Consider the following 18362-nt stretch of genomic DNA (forward strand, 5'->3'; position numbering starts at 1 on the left):
CCAATACAGATCCCTGAGGCACTCCACTGCCCACTCCCTTCCACTGAGAAAATTGTCCATTTAATCCTACTCTCTGTTTCCTGTCTTTTAGCCAGTTTGTAATCCACGAAAGGATATCACCACCTATCCCATGACTTTTTACTTTTCCTAGAAGCCTCTCATGAGGAACCTTGTCAAACGCCTTCTGAAAATCCAAGTATACTATATCTACTGGTTCACCTTTATCCACATGTATATTAACTCCTTCAAAAAAGTGAAGCAGATTTGTGAGGCAAGACTTGCCCTGGGTAAAGCCATGCTGACTTTGTTCCATTAAACCATGTCTTTCTATATGTTCTGTGATTTTGATGTTTAGAACACTTTCCACTAATTTTCCTGGCACTGAAGTCAGGCTAACCGGTCTGTAGTTTCCCGGATCGCCCCTGGACCCCTTTTTAAATATTGGGGTTACATTAACTATCCTCCAGTCTTCAGGTACAATGGATGATTTTAATGATATTTATTTATTTACTTCTTTTTACTATACCGATGTTCAGGACAAAAGTCTTATCACACCAGTTTACATCGAACAAGGGGAAAAAGTGTGAAATATGAGAAAGTTACATATAACAGGGAGATTAAATCAGGATAACTTAGAAAGAAGATAATTTAAAGTTAGCACAGAAATTAAATTAGAACTTAACTCAAGACTTAACTCAAATCGTAAGGAGGGATAGGGCTTACAGGGTAGGAGGGCTATCGAGGGTGGGGGGGGGGGGGTTGGCGAAGTAGGGCGGGGGAATGATAGTAAGGTTAATAGGCAATGGTAGTGGAGGAAGGCGTGCTTAAGCGCAAGAAGACTTAGGGGGAGGGAGACCGGGGCTGAAGGAGGGAGAAGGAGGACACATCAAGAGTCAGTATTTGCGGCTTTGTATATTAAGGAAAGGCTTTTTGAACAGCCAGGTCTTCAATTCTTTCCTAAAGGTGATCGGGCATTGTTCCTGGCGTAGCTCTGTAGGTAATGGGTTCCAGTGAGATGGTCCGGCTGTTGAGAATGCATGTTTCCGAATGGAGGGGTGAAGCGTGGCTTTGGTTGGGGGAGCGTGGAGGGTCCCTTTGTAGGCTGTTCTGATCGGTCTCGTGGAGGAGTGTAGGTGGAGTGGAATTTTTAGCTGGAGTGAGGATTGATTGTGGATGGTCTTGTGTATAATGGTGAGGGACTTATGCAGGATTCTGAAGTTGATGGGAAGCCAATGTAAATTCTTGAGGATGGGTGTGATATGATCTCTTCGACTAGAGTTGGTTAGGATCCTTGCGGCGGCATTCTGGAGCATCTGCAAAGGTTTAGTGGTGGTAGCAGGGAGGCCAAGGAGTAGTGAATTACAGTAGTCAGTTTTTCAGAATAGGATGGCTTGAAGAGCCGTGCGGAAATCATGAAAGTATAGGAGGGGTTGGAGCCTTTTCAGAATATGTAGCTTATAGAAGCATTCTTTTGTGGTGTTATTGATGAAAGTTTTGAAGTTCAGTCGGTTGTCTAATATGGCACCAAGATCTCTCACTTGGGTCACTGATGGTGTATTGAGGTTGTTGGAGGGGGGGTTATGGTCATTGGGAGAGATGAGGAGGAGTTCAATTTTGGAAGTGTTGTGGACTAGATTGAGGCTAGTGAGGAGAAGGTTGATGGAATGTAGGCAGCTGTTCCAGAAATTAAGGGTTTTGGAGATAGGTTCTGTTATGGAGATCAATATCTGTACATCGTCGGCGTAAATGAAATGTGTTAGTTTTAGATTTGCCAGGAGCTCGCAGAGGGGTAGGAGATATATGTTAAAGAGAGTGGGAGAGAGAGAGACGATCCTTGATGGACTCCGTGGGAAGAGCTGATGGGGTGAGATTCTTTATTGCTTATTCTAACCTTGTAGTTCCTGTTGCAGAGGTTACAAATTTTTTACAAATTTTTTTTTAGGTTACAAATTTTTACTAAAGGTCTGAAATTTCATTTTTCAGTTCCTTCAGAACTCTGGGGTGTATATCATCTGGTCCAGGTGATTTACTACTCTTCAGTTTGTCAATCAGGCCTACCACTTCTTCTAGGTTCACCGTGATTTGGTTCAGTCCATATGAATCATTACCCATGAAAACCTTCTCCATTACGGGTACCTCTCCAACATCCTCTTCAGTAAACACAGAAGCAAATAAATCATTTAATCTTTCTGCGATGGCCTTATATTCTCTAACCCCTTTAGGGGTTAGAGAATATAAGGCCATCGCCTGCGATCATCTAACGGTCCACCTGATTCCCCCACAGGTTTTCTGCTTTGGATATATTTTAAAAAGTTTTTACTGTGAATTTTTGCCTCTACGGCCAACTTCTTTTCAAATTCTCTCTTGGCCTGTCTTATCAATGTCTTACATTTAACTTGCCAACATTTATGCATTATCCAATTTTCTTCTGTTGGATCCTTCTTCCAATTTTTGAATGAAGATCTTTTGGCTAAAATAGCTTCTTTCACCTCCCCTTTTAACCATGCTGGTAATTGCTTTGCCTTCTTTCCACCATTTTTAATGTGTGGACTACATCTGGACTGTGCTTCTAGGATGGTATTTTTTTTTTTAACAATGACCACGCCTCTTGTACACTTTTTACCTATGTAGCTGCTCTTTTCAGTTTTTTTCTAACAATTTTTCTCATTTTCTCAAAGTTTCCCCTTTGAAAGTTTAGCACGAGAGCCATGGATTTGCCCACTGTCCCCCTTATTTATTTATTTAAGGTGTTTTGTATACCGTCATTCAGTTTCGCCATCATAACGGTTTACATAATCATGTAAAATCTTAAAACATTATCATCAGAAAAATTTTAACGGTTTTCATAGATAAGCAAGGTATTATAACATCAGAGTCATAGATACCCAACATATATAGTAGGTTAGTTATTTCTACTACTTCATAATTGGGTTTAAGTATGCCCTTGTAAACAGCCAGGTTTTTAACTCTTTTTTGAACGTTTTAGTGCTTGGTTGATTTCTTATATCACTCGGTATTGAGTTCCATAGTGCTGTATCAAATACTACTTTTAAGAATCTGCAACTGGACAATTATCTTGGAGCTCAAAAATTCACTTTATTTCATATATTTATTTGGCATTGCTTATTTTTATATTTATTGCTACGTTAAATAGTTATACTTCTTATATATAAAATATTATATTTCTTTATTTATTTCCAGTTAAACTATTATTACTTTATTTAGTATTATGTTAAATTGTCAACCAGTTATACTGTTCCATATGTTCTACGGTTCCATGTAAAGCTCCGCTCTCTGTTGAGCAGTTCTTCGTTTTATGTAAACCGGAGTGATTTGTAGTCCCTACAAGAACTTCGGTATATAAAAATTAAAAATAAATAAATAAATAAATAATATAGAGATTGCTCTGTCACGTGCTGAGCTTAGTCGAGTGCTTTTGGCATGAGGGATTTTGAGGAGGCCTTTATTCCTTGATCTTAAGTTCCATTTTGGATTGTGGGTTTCAATGTATTTGCTTAACCAATTGCTTTGCTGTCCTATGATCATTTGGTGCAGTATTGTTAATACTTTGTATTCAATTTGGTATTTAATCGGGAGCCAGTGTAGCGAGATCAAAATTGGTGTCATTAATTCAAATTTGATCATATTATGATCACTATTGCAAAGCGGCCCCACCACCTTTACCTCTCTCAAATTGGATCAAGGAAGAGCACTCGATGTGATCTATTTGGATTTCAGCAAAGCTTTTGATATAGACCCACATAGGAGGCTTGTAAATAAAATGAGAAGTGCCAGCTCTAATTTCACCACACAATTAGCTAGGCCTTTGGACCTACAGGTGGGGGAAGTGGGGCTGGTGAAAATACAATACCCTCACACAATAGGATAATATTAAAGAAGATCATCAGTATGTTGTCACCATGGGTGAAGGAAACATGGAGCATCACTTTGTTGTACGAAGAGGGTATTATGCAACCATTCAAAACCTTGTGGATCAAATGAACCATGACATGAACAATCTCCTTAAACCCATGCCACCACGAATCATTTATAATCCCAATATCTGAAGAATCAAATTAAAGTCAGAGGACAACACAGTAATTTACGCAGTGGGTGATTTAGCAACCATTTTGGGGCTAGAAGCTAAAGTGAATACGAGGCGCTCACTATTTCCAACAGATATCACTGGTGGGTTTAATACCCTATACTGTACACAGATATTGTAGAGCACTAGCTGGTGGGAGACCATTTTGTGCAGCTATTTTGTTGTGTTCCCGCTAAAGCGGGTAAGGACAAGTTTATCACCTTCACTTATGATAAGCCGCTTTATGTTCCTGTGAACAAGCAGCACATTGACTCCATAACATTTAAAATAAAGGCAAACCAGAACCAACACATCTCATTTCGCTATGGAAAAGTGATCCTTAAGCTACACCTGCTGTTTTTTAAAATGGTTGTGGTTAAAGACTATGGGGACCCTGACGCATACAGAAATTACTATGCAGCACAGGCCAGTCACGGTCTTTCGGGGTATTACGGCGCTCCGCTCATTTACAGGGCGGGGATAGGCGGTGTGTTTCGTAGCCTCTTTAGAAAAGCAATACCTCTTTTGAGAAGGGGTTTTGAGATTGTTAAACCTCATGTGAAAAGTGCAACAAAAAACATCGCCAAAGATGTTATGGGTCGTGTCACAACGGCCGTTCTGCATAAAATGAACAATAACGCAGAGCAGGAGAGGTCAGGATTAGTGGTTATTAGAAGAGCTGTTAAAAGAAAGAGAACCAATCAACAGGGGCCTCCTGAACCTTTTAAAACAAAGAAGCCCAAATGTGTCAAGTCTCAAAAGACTAACCGCAAGGCTAAGAAGAGAAACCTCTCCACCAAGAAGAAGATATATTCTAAAACACTATGGCTTTTGTACATCAGGGGTCTTAAGAATGCTTGAAATCAGAACTGGCTCTGTTTCAACTGGCCCCCACACAAACCAGCATAGAAAAAAGTGTTTATGTGGAGATTCCACCATTATCTTCCTTGTCAGAAACAGCCCCTTTAGATTTTTAAATAGCCGGACATGGCGAGGATTACCTGGATTTGAACAACACATTGCTGTACCTGACCTGTAAAATCGTGAACAAAGATGGGTCCAATCTTGATGTAGGGGCCAAAGTAGCTCTCGTGAACTATCCAATAGCCTCTATTTTCAGCCAGCTGGATGTCACTCTCGGAGACAGACTCATTAGTCAGAGCAACAACTGTTACCCTTACAGAGCCCTCATAGAACTGCTTCTCAATTATGGTGAGGGTCCTCTCAAAACACAGTTTACAAGCGGTCTGTTTTATAAAGACACAGCTGGAAACCACGAAGTGAGAGACTTGGGGCCCCGTAATACAGGTTTTACAGAAAGAGCTTTTTTTTGCAGCCGTTAGCCATAAAGTAGAGCTTCTGGGACATTTACATAGCGATGTATTTTTCCTAGTGATGTGATTCGGTTGAACCTTTTGGTTCAGCCTTTGTTATCGGCCTCCCGCGGGAAATTTTGTTTCCCGCGGTTCAGGCCGATTTTATTTCGTCTACCCCCCCCCCCCCCTGAAACGAAGCCCAAAACCCACCCCAAATTACAACGGGGGTTGTAAAAAAAAAACAAAACCCACCCCAACATTTCAAATTTAATTTATTGCACCCCCCCACCCTCCCGACCCCCCAAGACTTGCCTGACCAACCCCCCAAGACTTACTGAAAGTCCCTGGTGGTCCAGCAGGGTCCCGAGAGCGAAGTCCTGCTCTCGGACCATCAGCTGCCGCTAATCAAAATGGCACCAATGGCCCTTTGCCCTTACCGTGTGACAGGGGCTATCGGTGCCATTGGCCGGCCTCTGTCACATGGTAGGAACAATGGACGGACGGTGCTATCTTAAAAAATGGCACGGGCCGACCAATGGCACCGATGGTAAAGGCAAAGGGCCATCAGTGCCATTTTGATTAGTGGCAGCCAACGGCCCGAGAAGGGGAGATCGCTCCTGGGACTCCGTTGGACCACCAGGGACTTTCAGTAAGACTTGGGGGGGGGGGGGTGTCGGGCAAGTCTTGAGGGGTCGGGAGGGTGGGGGTTTCAATTAATTAAATTTGAAGGGTTGAAGTGAATTTAGGGTTTGTTTTTTTTAATGTGCCCTTTATCCCCCCCCAAGGGTTTCATGGGTTTTCTTATCGTTTCATCGCCCTCCCGAAACGGGACGAAATAAGAAATATCGTCTCTATTTCCTATTTCGTTGCAAATGAATGCACATCCCTAGTTTTTTCAAGAAAAACTGCTCATAAATGGCATGGATGTGAAAATTAAACTAACACGGAACAAAGATAAGTTTTGCTTAATGAGCGGAGATGCCGATGAGAACTACAAACTCCTTATTTTATCTGCAGCCCTCTTTGTAAGGAGAGTGAAAGTGTCCCTGGGAGTATGCTTGGGGCATGCAGAAGCTCTGCTGAGAGCCAATTCCAAGTACGCCATGGACCATGTAGGTCTGAAAGTCTTTAGCATTCCTGCTGGTGCCCGTGTGACTAACCAGGAAAACCTCTTTTTGGGGCAGCCACCCAAAATTATTGTAAAGGGCTTTGTGGATAATGACACTTTCAGCAGTAATTACTCTAAAAACCCCTTCAATTTTAAACATTACGATATTAACTTTGCTGCACTGTATGTGGATGGTGAGCAAGTCCCAGGGAAACCTCTCCAACTGGATTTTGATAATGGCTGTTGTGTCAGAGAATACATGCAGCTAGTTCAAGCAACGGGTAAACATTTGAAAGACAGTGCTCTGTTGATTGATCATCACGAGTTTTACCAAGGTTATACCTTACTGGCCTTTGACCTATCACCCGACCAAGAGTGCATGGACCACTACTCTTTGATTAAAACTGGTAATCTGCGGGCTGAAATCCATTTTGCCAAAGCTTTGCCACACATGGAAAATATGATTGTGTATGGTGTCTTTGACAACGTGATAGAAATTAACCACAGAAGGAACGCCCTTTTTGATTATCTATGATGAACACCGACAGATCTTCGATATTTTAAAGAAGGATCTGTATGTTACAAAATCTTTTGTAGATGTCCTGCCCAGTGACTGGCTGTCTGATGTACAAATAGAAGGGAAACCTGCAAGCTTGATGGTAAATACCCACCCCCACGACCTTCCTGGAGAACACTGGTTAGCAATTTATGTGACTGAAAATGGCACAGGAGAATTTTTTGATTCCTATGGGCAACAGCCTGATAGCTTGCTCTTCCCTAACAGTATTATGAACTTTTTCAATAAACATTGTGATGATGTTTTATATAGCAGCAGACAATTGCAACACCCGGTATCTACAACCTGCGGTAACCATTATGTGTTTTTCCTACATCAGCGCTGTAAAAAGCTGTATTTTGAAAATATTTTAAAATTGTATTCTGAAGAAACACTGCAAAATGACAAAATGGTTTTACAATTTGTAAAAAACAACAAACAGAGAACATATTGTATGTCTAGATCTTTTCGCTGTCTGTTTCATGCCCCCCAGATGTGTGTACCATACCAAGAATGTTGTACTAATCCTAAATAAAAACAACCGCTCTCTTGAGGGTTTTTTTGAAAAATGAACCAAATGTCCATAGTCAATTTTAAAAAGTCTTTTTTATTGAAAAGATATAATTACACATTCAACCATTTGTATGTGTCAAGTACTTTATGCCTTTTACGTGGAAGAGAGTCTTTTAGGGGTGTGCATTTATTTATTTATTTATTTATTTATTTATTGGTTTTTATATACCGCCGCTCATCAGAGATATCACGTCGGTGTACATAGAACAAAATCCGCAATTGCGTTTTACATAAAACAGTAGGAAAATCAACTGAGAAAACTTTACATTAAAAACTGTTAAATGTAACAACAACAAAACAATTTATAAAATATAAATAGATATATAATGATAATATTATATAAAGTAGTTATAACATTACAATTTATAACAGAGTCAAAGGAGAATAAGGGGGGGCAAGGGAAGGAGAGGATAAAAATTTGGGTAGGGGAGGAAAAGAGAAAGGTGTGAGGGGAAGGGATTATATACAAGTGGGGCTGCAAAAGAGCATTTGTTTTCGATGTATTGGCAATCCGCAACGTATATGTCCCTATTCATTATATTCGTGGGGAAGCGAAACGTATCGCGACTCCCCACGAATATAACTTATCATTCATTTCATCCACTGCACGGCGCACGCGCTTTTCTTCGCCGCCATTTGCAGCTGGAGGATGGCATTTCGGTGTATCCACTATCGAGCCAAAAACCAGTCCTTTCCTGTGAGTCATCAGTGACTCACAGGAAAGGGTTGGACAGGTTGGCACGGATATCGGAATGCAGCGTATCAGCGATAACATTTTGTGAAATGCACTAAATGCAGCCAATCATCATTCAGTGCTCGGTGACGATTTTCCTGATGACTCAGCACTATATATACTTAAGCATGCAGCGTACCATGCACTTTCTTTGCAGGGGTGGTGTGGGGAGGTGGTATCTGTGGAAGCAGGCTGCACTCAGAGCTAGTCTGAGTTCAGAAATCTCTATTGAATTGCTAGCTAGGCTAGTTAGTAGGGAAAAAAACCTATTTATTCTTTATTTGGCTGCCGTGCCTGTGCCAGCTAGCCCTATTTGTTTTTTTAAGCAGTTTATTTAGGTGATCTGAGACGGTCTCTCTGTGCCAGGGAGAGAAGCTGCTAGCAGTGCCATTTTGTTTCATTCACCCTCTGGGCTAGGCTGCAAGCAAGCACCATTTGGGTGTTGTGGCTGGGAGAGATATAGTCAATTTTGCTAGAATCTCCATTGGAAAATATATTTCATCGATTTTCCTGCTGTGCCAACAATTCCAGCTTTTTTAAAATGAGTTTGTTTAATTCAACTCACTCAGTCTCTCTGTGCACTGGGCTTCAGTGGGCTGGTAGTTTAGCAGACTGAACTTTATTATTGGGACAGTCTGTGCAGTGAAATCCCCAGTCTGCCTCTTCTGTGCTTACAAGCAAGCTGCGTGTGTGTGCACACCACACACGTTACATTAGTGCATAGCAAGGCACTGTGACAGTGGGCAGCCAGTAGGCACTAGGCAGTGACATTAAATCCATAATGTCAGGGAAAGCTAGATATAGTTGAGTGATTGGGACTGGCAGAGGAGGCACTTCAAAAGGCACTAGTGCCACTCCCCCATTAAAGTTAAAAAGGGACCTGTCGCAATCTAAACTCTTTGGAGGGGCAGACAGTTCCATCCAGAAAAAAATGAAATCTGACCATGATGCATCGCCATCGCCACCACCTATTTCTGACCCTGTAGTTTTGGAGGTGAGGGAAGGGGAGGCTGAGTCATGCCAGACAAAATGTCGATATCCAAAAGCAGCAGGGGGACAGAGTCTTGACTAACACTTAGCATTGACAATGTAGCGCAGTCACTGTTTGCTTCTGATTCAGATGAAGAATCATCTTGTGTGGGATTCTCATCAGAAACGGAAGAAGTAATAGCTGACGAAGCTTTAGGAGGATCAGTTAGTCCTGTCTTAGCCTCTACTTCAGTGCAGCAGGGGAGAGATGAAACTGATGAGGAGGAGGAGGAAGAGCAGTCAACGCAGGCACAGAGGGTGACTGAGGGCCCTGGCATTGCTTCTCAGGGTGCACCCACTACTTCAGCTCCAGTGCCAGCATCCTCCCCCCAAGGCTTTAGAGAAGGGAGGATCTTGAAAGACATCTGCGATCTGGAGCCACTTTAAAGTGATGGATGACCCACATTTTGCTCGGTGTAATTACTGTGGCAGGGATATTAGCAGAGGCAAGCAAATGGGACATCTATCTAATTTTGGCATGACGCATCATATGAAGAGGCAACACCCAACAAGAGTACTTCCATCTGGGGATGGTTGCAGTACCAGTCAAGGGACCCCTTCCAAGCAGCGTAAAGTGGTTCAAAAGCAGCAGAGTCAGCCCATGCCCTCATCCCTTCTAGCAGTCAGGTGGCAGGCCAGCAACCCCCTGACATGTGGCAGAAGCGACAACCCACCATGGAGGAAATGGAGTGGAGTGCGGTAACATTATCCCGGGGTAGGAGGCAGGCAGCCTCAAAAGTTGTAACCAGGAGCATTGGGAAAATGATTGCCCTTGATGACCAATCCTTGCAGTTAGTGGAGAATGTGGGTTTCAAGTGTTTTCTAAAGTTCGTAGTTCCAAATTACAAAGTCCCCTCCAGAACCACATTTAGCAGAAAGGTCATCCCCAGCCTGTACAAGCAATGTTGCAGTCGCATGCAAGCGCTGCTAGCTAAGGCAGAGGGGAGAGTGTATTTCACCTGCGATATCTTGACTGCCATGAATGCTGCACATTCTTACCTCTCCCTGACAGCAAACTGGTGGGACCTGGCTGAGGCAGGGGCAGGCAGCAGCTCTATTACTGAACAAGTATCAGGGTGGAGGTGGGCTTTACTGCACACCCACCTGACGGACCAGGCCCATACCGCAGCCATTATTCTAGCATGCATCAGACAGATGCTGGAGGGCTGGCAACTACACCAGCGAGACAGGAATCCTCAGGCAGGGTTCTTTGTCACAGACAATGATGCAAACATGGTTAAGGCAATAAACGTCGGGCACTTTAAGAACATTCGATGTTTTGCACACACTCTGCACCTGGTAGTGAAGTCAGCTCTGGGGTTGAATTCCAATGACAAAGAGAATGAATACCTGCATAGGTTAATACAGAAGTGTAGGAACATAGCAGCGCACTTCCACAGAAGTGTGAAGGCGGGGCAGGTTCTCCGACAAAAGCAGACTGATTTGGAGATGCCTCACAAGCGTCTCATTCAAGACATTGCCACCTGGTAGAATTCCACCTTTATGATGCTCGAGAGGTTAGTGGAGCTGTAGACACCCCTTCATGAACTTTCTGGTACAATGAACATAGGTGTGCAGAATCCCCTAGGGCATCATGCTTGGTTAGTCATGAGTCAGCTGATAAAAATCCTGCAGCCCTTCAAGGATGTCATGGAGGAGCTGAGTTCCAGAAGTGCCACCTTGGCGGACATCATCCCTATAGTTAATCTCCTGGATGAACATTTGGAGGCCTTTAAACAGGAAGAGGGAATGACAGTTGAGATGCTGCATTGTCTGGACATTTTGCAGTAGCAGGTGGAAGAGAAATTAAGGCCTTTAACAGAAGAGAACACATACATGCTCGCCACAGTCTGTGATCCCCGTGTGAAAGGGAAACTCGCCCTACAGTACGATTGTCTCTTATTGGTGATGGACCTGCTGTTAGCAAAAGTCCATGAACAGGAGCGCCATAGGCAGAGACAGATTAGGCATGAAGCAGAGGTGGAAACAGCAGGCACTTTAGAGAGTTGTGCTGCTTGCCCAAGCAGGAGCAGCACTCTGTCAGCGACAGAGTGCTGCTCCTCCTCCACTTCAGAACGCCAAATGCATGTTGCCCATAAAGATTCATCTGTTGTGCGATGGGCGAGAGAGAAAGCAGCTAGCATGAGTGACTCTCAGCCCACCCAAGCAAAGGAAACACCAGCACAGCTGTCAGTGACACGGTATCTCTCAGAGTTGACAGAGAACATGCACACAGATCCGCTGGCATATTGGGCACACAAGTCCACTGTCTGGCCAACCTAGCCAAAGTGGCTCAGCGATATCTGTCATGTCCACCAACCAGTGTGCCCAGTGAACGTGTCTTTTCAATGACAGGGGATATCATGAGCCCTCACTGCTCAAGGCTGGCACCAGAGTTGATGGAAATGCTAGTGTTTTTGAATGTAAACCTGCCTTTGCTTGGGTTTCCAAATTTTCCCTGTGAATGGCAAGATGAATAAAAGCAATTGAAATCCTTGCAGCAGCTCCAACTGCTTCCTATGCTCCAGATAATATAAGCACTGCAGCACATGTACCTGACCTGAAACGCTGTGCCTGACCGTCCACTGTCCAGGCCGTACGTCCCTACAAGGGCCTGACCTGAAACGCTGTGCCTGTCCGTCCACTGTCCAGGCCTTATGTCCCTACAAGGGTTTGACCTCTGTCCTTGATTTCTGTGCCTGTCCATCCAGGCCTTATGTCCCTACAAGGGTTTGACCTCAATATAGGGAGGAGGAATAACCTAGTGGTTAGAGCAGTGGACTATGAACCAGGAGACCAAGGTTCAAGTCCCACTGTCACTCCTTGTGACCTTGGGCAAGTCACTTTACCCTACATTGCCTCAGGTACAAAAACTTAGATTGTAAGCCCTCTGGGGATAGAGAAAAACCTACAGTACCAGGTGTGATATCTCAATTGAGATGAATGTCAGTATATAAAAATAATAAATAAATAAATTTTGGGCCCAGCCGATACAAACTCTGTGATATGCTCATCTGTGGGTATCTCACTCGTCAACTGACCTATATAATCTCCCAAAGGGGGGTCGCTGGCTGTTTCATCATCAATAAAATTGCATGATGAAACATCATATTCGGGTGAAAACAAATACTTATACAGATCATCAGGATCTCTCACCATACTTGTAACAGGTAGGTTTGTTCTTTGGCCAAACTTCCCCCGCAAAGAGTTTAAGAAAAGCTTAGCAATTTGGCGCTTTGCAGGGTTTATATTAACCTGTTCAGGCCTTAAAACGACACCTTCTTTTTTGTAAAAATCAGATATATACATGTTTTGTTTTTCTACATCGGTACACCACTGAGGGTAACCAGAGGCCTCCTGCTTTTGACGGAGATGCATTTTTATGTATTCAGAAAACAGACTCAGATTTACATTCAATGTGCCATATTTCACATATTTCAGCACCCACATACCCTTTTTCAATAGCCACATTCATCTCCACAGTGCACCAAGTCCCTTCGAGGGCTCTCTCCTCGTCCGAGTGAGTGCACATATCCTGCTGACTGTTGTCAGCGCATATACGACACAGCGGGAACATGAGCTTACCACTCACACGGACCGGTAATACAGGGAAAAAGATCTTTCGTGGTGGATACACATAGGCTTTAACAAGCCCAAAATAGTCTGAGAAGGGACCAAAGCTGTCATAAATGATTTGCAGGTGGCCAACTGGACATTCCTTGGTTTTATTGACAAAGGGGTATAGACTGGTAAAATCACAGTAATGTATTTTTTCATCAGGCCTGGCTTTATAGTACAAGCAAATAGCATTGGTTCTACCATCAAAAAGGGCATCTCTGGGTACTAATGACTGCAGCAGGCCTGATTTAACCAGAAAGTCTGCACAACCCCTGATATTTTCTTTCACCATTCTCTTCCATTCATGTTCCCACAAGTTTATGACCTTAAACCCTCTTCTTTTCAAGAAATCTGCTTTGATTTGTGTTTTGTAATTGAGAAAACCAAAGGTTGTAGCCGTTAAGGGGTTCTGATCTTTATCGTTATAACAGCTCGGACAACCATGGAAAAAACAGCCTTTAAATTCAAAAGCTGTTTGTACCCCATCAATAAGTGCATAACCGTCAAGAAAATAGGGACCCACCTGCTTTTACCCCCCTTTAGAGCATGGGTGATCTGTATTTGCTCTGCGGCCTCTGTATACATCGGCCGCTGGATAGAGGGCGTTGAACGTCTCTTTGTGTGTCTGTGATAGTTGTCTGGAGGGACGAGTGCCATGGTCTTAGGTTCTAAGAACATAAACCTGTACATCGCCATGCACACAGATGCCAGTGTTATATACTGGAAGGGATCTATACATCTTTTCACAGTTTTACATCTGCCACCCTGCTCTACAACCGCCTCTCTCTCTCTGTCATTGCCATGATTTCAGTTCTGTATAAGACACAAGCTTGCCTCAGAATGTTCACATCCTGCTGGCAATAATAGGCGAGCTCCTTCTGTAAATCAAAGGTGTTATATTGATTGTCCCTGTACCAGTTTAAAAATTCCTCTCTTTCTCCAGACATCATATTCCCATCTCCATAATACTCAACACCAGGCATAGGTCCCACATAAGTTTGATTAGCCCTGGTATTAAAAAAAATGTGGGAAATAGCCCTTACAACCTTGAAACCCCAGGGCTTGTGGAAGCTTGCTAAGCTTCATGGGCAGGAAATTTAAAGAGTCTTTAAACCATATACCCAGGCGTTTGATCGTGATTTGTTAGAGCTTGGTATCCTGAGCTAACAAGCGCACATCCATCTTTTCCTTTAGCAGCTCTCTAACTACAAAATAACCATTATAGCCTTTAGAATTTTGATTCGCAGGATCAGGCCGATCCAATATTGGTGCACGTTAAACAGACGGTTATGATTGCATGCCGATCTACCTCTCCCGGTCACCCAATTTAATATTGAAATCAAGTGCCACAGTAAAAAAAGGAGGCGCTAGGGGTAATTGTGTGCCCCTAGCACCTCCATGGCAGCAGGCACCCAGGAGAGGAGGCTTTCAGCCAATTAAGGAAAACGGACGCTCATTAATTGAGCGTCCCTTTTCCTAACCTGAATGCCTGCGACTGTTTTTTTGTTTTTTTAATTCTCTTATTTCGGTTCCTCTGACTTAATATTGCAATGATATTAAGTCAGAAGAACCAAAAAAGGAACAGAAAAGCAGTATTTTCTGCTTTTCTGTAATTTTGGGGGGCTCTGGGCAGGCATTCAGTTTTGAGGGTTAAAATGTGCGTGTCGAGCGCACTTTTTTTTTTTTTTTTGCATCGGGGAAAATAGGTAATAGCCTCATCGACATGAATTTACATGTGATGAGCGCTATTACCTACATGCTCGATTGGACGTGCGTTTTGGACGCGCTAAGTCCCGTTTTGCATCGGGGGTTATGGACACGCTTCCAAAACGCATGGCCTGTTTCTTAGTATAGGAGGTGTACTATTGTAATCGTAATTCAGTTTACTTATGGCTTTCTGGATGCAAAGCTCCCACTCAACGTGCGTTACCACAGGCCTAATATCATATGCATGCCAAGTGTTTGATTAGCTTTTTTTGTAGACTGCACCACAGTAGTGCATGTAAAAATAATATGCATATTACTGTGATATTTTTATGTCAGAAAACAGAATGTTTTTTCATGTAAAAATTGGTTATTATAAATGCAGAATATTTTTTATTGTGTGTGGTGAGGGCTGGGAAGGCTCTAATGTTCACCTAGAGCCCCTGATACCCTTGCACTAGGCCGGTAGAGAATTTGCCACACACAGACCCCTATCATTCACCCATCTGCCACTTTTCCAGGAGCAAATGCTGGGGAAACCTGGGAGACAGGTGGTAGGGTTCCTGGAAGTGTGGCAGGGTTGCCAGCTTCCAAGAAATACTGAATTGTCACTGACACTCTGCCTCTCCTCTGGGAACTCTGACCGTTGCTTCCCCCCTTCCTCAGCATTTCAAATCACTGAAAGGACCAGGCTGTAAAGAGACCCTACCCCCCTGAGGCAGCATCTCATCCCTCGCCTCAGGCAGCAGATTCCCTTCAGCTGCCCCTGGTTAAAGCGCACAGGATTGACAAACCACTAGGTTAGAAGACCTCAGACCCAGAGTGCATACAACTAGCAGTTAAAATTCTAAAACTATTAATTAGTTGTCGTGAGGGAATGGAGTGGGGATCAGTGGCAATGACTTTAGGGGCAGGGGATACATTTGCTGGCTCTGACTTTGGCAGAAGAGAGGGGAGAAGACTCAGCCAGCTGCCATGTGGGACAAAGTCTTGGTTGCGACAGAAGACACACGGTCAATGTGACGCGATCGCTACAGTAGGCGAGAGAGACCCAACCACCGAACTCAACACCCGGGAGATGGTGGTTGAGAGATACAGGACAGCTGCAATGATACAGGCTGGGGGAGAAGCAGCAGGGAAATGCACTTCTGGCAGGCTTCTGCTCCCGTTGCCAGTGTAGCATCCTCATTGGTTGTAATAGCACCGGATAATAGTGAACTGGGGGGGGGGGACGACACATGCTCCTCCAGTGCTACCTCCCCCCATGGTGACGCTGTGGTAGGAGACAGGGATGAATAGATGTAACGGGGGAGGGCAAGGGGTGAGGAGGGAGGAAGTATGATCAGAGCTCTTGCTACGCATAAGTAACTCTTGGGGCCCTAAGCTTATTCTGTCTGGGGTTTCCCTTCGAGAAGGCATCAATACGACTGCACCCCCATTGCAGCAAGTGCAAATCACACCCAATGATTTCCGAATAAAGCCATCAGGCGGACTTCTGCTCGCCAACCTAACACTGCCCCCTTCTCCCCGTGGGCATGCACGGAAAAAATCCTATTTGTTTTGTTTTTCTTGGGTGTGTGTGAGGGAGGGGTTGTTGTTTTGTTTTGTTACTTACAAGTGTAAAATGAGTTTTTACGTACCAAAAAACAATTTCACCTGGGGAAAAAATGATGTGCGTGGAGTAACGAAATAAAACAAAGGCGTGTCTCTACCTTTGCCCGCACTGTGGTGGTGGTGGGTGGGGAACGGAGTGAAATGTACACGAGGCACGTGCTATGCCGGTAAGCACGCATCTCCCTGTCTGAAAAGCTTTGGAAAACTGTCCTCCCCATGCCCAGTGCCGACTATGCCACAAAGTCAGGAATAACGGTGTCGTATGGAATCTGCGCGTTTACTGAATGACGCGTTCCCCAGTGTTAAGTCTTCCAGAAAGAAGCTCTTCTTTAAAATGGACTTTTGCTTTTTCTCTTGACAGGTGAAACATCCAAGCAAAGAATCCAAAGAGCCTGTGTATGAGAACCTGAAAGGCCTATCAGCCCCCCCAGAGGATGAAGAGAGGAGCAGAAACTCTGCTCCAGCCCACAGAAAAATGTCAGAACAGAACAGAGAGCGTTCGGAGGATTTGGTTTGAAACCACACCAAGATCTTAGAAGTGCACCCGTGGGCTCATCATATGGGCTCCAGTCCTGGTTCTGCCGTCAGCTTATCCATAGGATTTCTTATGCCTGCTTTTCTCAGAAAGATGGGCACTAGATACACTGGGGCTAAAGCCAGGCCTAGCGCCATCTGGTAATCCTGGCAAGCAATAACTTCAAATCCTAACCCCCTAGTCTGAAATCTGTTGACCCCCAACCCCAAACCTGTTAATCCCTAACTTCTGGTGAATTAGAAGAAGCACTTTGCAGTAATTATTTCGTGGCATTGCTTTTCCTGCAGAAGGGGCCTTAGTACATCATAATTGTGCTTCTTGAAGCACACTTGGTCTTCCAATGCTCTCCTCAGTCTCTTCCCAACTATTTTGTTTGGCTTTTTTTCAGCTGTGATAATTTTATTGCATTTTGTTAATGGCTTATGTTACCAGCCTAGGATTCCTCTGCAACCTTGGGAGCAGCTATTTTGGAAAGATCGCACATTAGCTCCAACTCCCCCCCCCCTCCCCCCATCTGATCGGGCCATATTTTGGGTGTGAAGTCATCAATGACATCACACACAGAATGTGCAGAAAGCAATGCAATCCCTTCCCCTGAGAAGGAATGAGTGACTTTCTTCCATTCACAGTTTACCTCCAGAGGCTGAAGGAGGACCTGTAGGGGAGGGGCTCAGTTTAAAAATGCATAGCATAGGAGTTCCCAAATCTGTCCTATTGACTGTACAGCCACAATGAACATGCATGAAATAAATATGCAGAAATTGGAGACCCACTATATGCACATTTATCTCATGCATGTTCATTATGGATATCCTGAAAACCTGATGTGCAGTCAGTAGAACAGATTTGGAAACCACTGGTGTAGTAATAAAAAAAATGTTGTGGTATCTTATGTGTTTGAACAACATTGTAAGCGCCATAGAACAGATATAACATATAGTTGTTTCGCAGAAAAAAAACCACCTTAATTTGGGAGGTCTGGTTTAAAAGTATGCCACTGTACCTTTAAATCCTGTCATCTGCTATTCGTCTTGTGTGGAAGAGATGAGAACACCCCCGCCCCCGCCCTGAGTAAGAAGAGTGAAAAGTCTCAGAGTCTATGAGAGGGAAGGATCGGGTTCTGGGAGTTGGCGAGAGCTGCTCAGTAGCTGAGCTGGGAGTCACCTGATTCAGCCTGTATAACAGGCCGATACAGGACAGAGCGCACTGTTACCCCGCGTTTGGACGCGCGTTTTCGACGCGCTAGCTTTACCCCTTATTCAGTAAGGGGCCGAAAACGCGCGTCCAACCCCCCAGTAAAAACTGCTTTTCTGTGCACCCTCCGACTTAATATCATGGCGATATTAAGTCGGAGGTCCCAAAAGTTAAAAATAATTAAAAATAAAAAAAAATAAATTTAAAATCGGCCCGTGGCTCGCGGGTTGAAAACCGGGCGCTCTAATTTGCCGGCGTCTGGTTTCCGAACCCATGGCTGTCAGCGGGCTCGAGAACC

The 18362-nt window shown here is 43.9% G+C and overlaps 1 protein-coding gene across 1 annotated transcript in view; it reads left to right on the plus strand.

Annotated features, from left to right (window-relative positions):
* Positions 1 to 18112, plus strand: part of LOC115076260 (sialoadhesin-like) — an 81565-nt gene extending 63453 nt beyond the window's left edge. Inside the window, exon 10 of the mRNA XM_029577510.1 lies at positions 16697 to 18112. Coding sequence (XP_029433370.1) covers positions 16697 to 16852 — 156 coding nt within the window. The 3' untranslated portion in view covers positions 16853 to 18112. The remainder of the gene's footprint in view (positions 1 to 16696) is intronic.
* The last annotated feature ends 250 nt before the right edge of the window (positions 18113 to 18362 follow it).

This window comes from Rhinatrema bivittatum, chromosome 14, assembly GCF_901001135.1.
Source record: "Rhinatrema bivittatum chromosome 14, aRhiBiv1.1, whole genome shotgun sequence".
NCBI classification, from domain to species: domain Eukaryota; kingdom Metazoa; phylum Chordata; class Amphibia; order Gymnophiona; family Rhinatrematidae; genus Rhinatrema; species Rhinatrema bivittatum.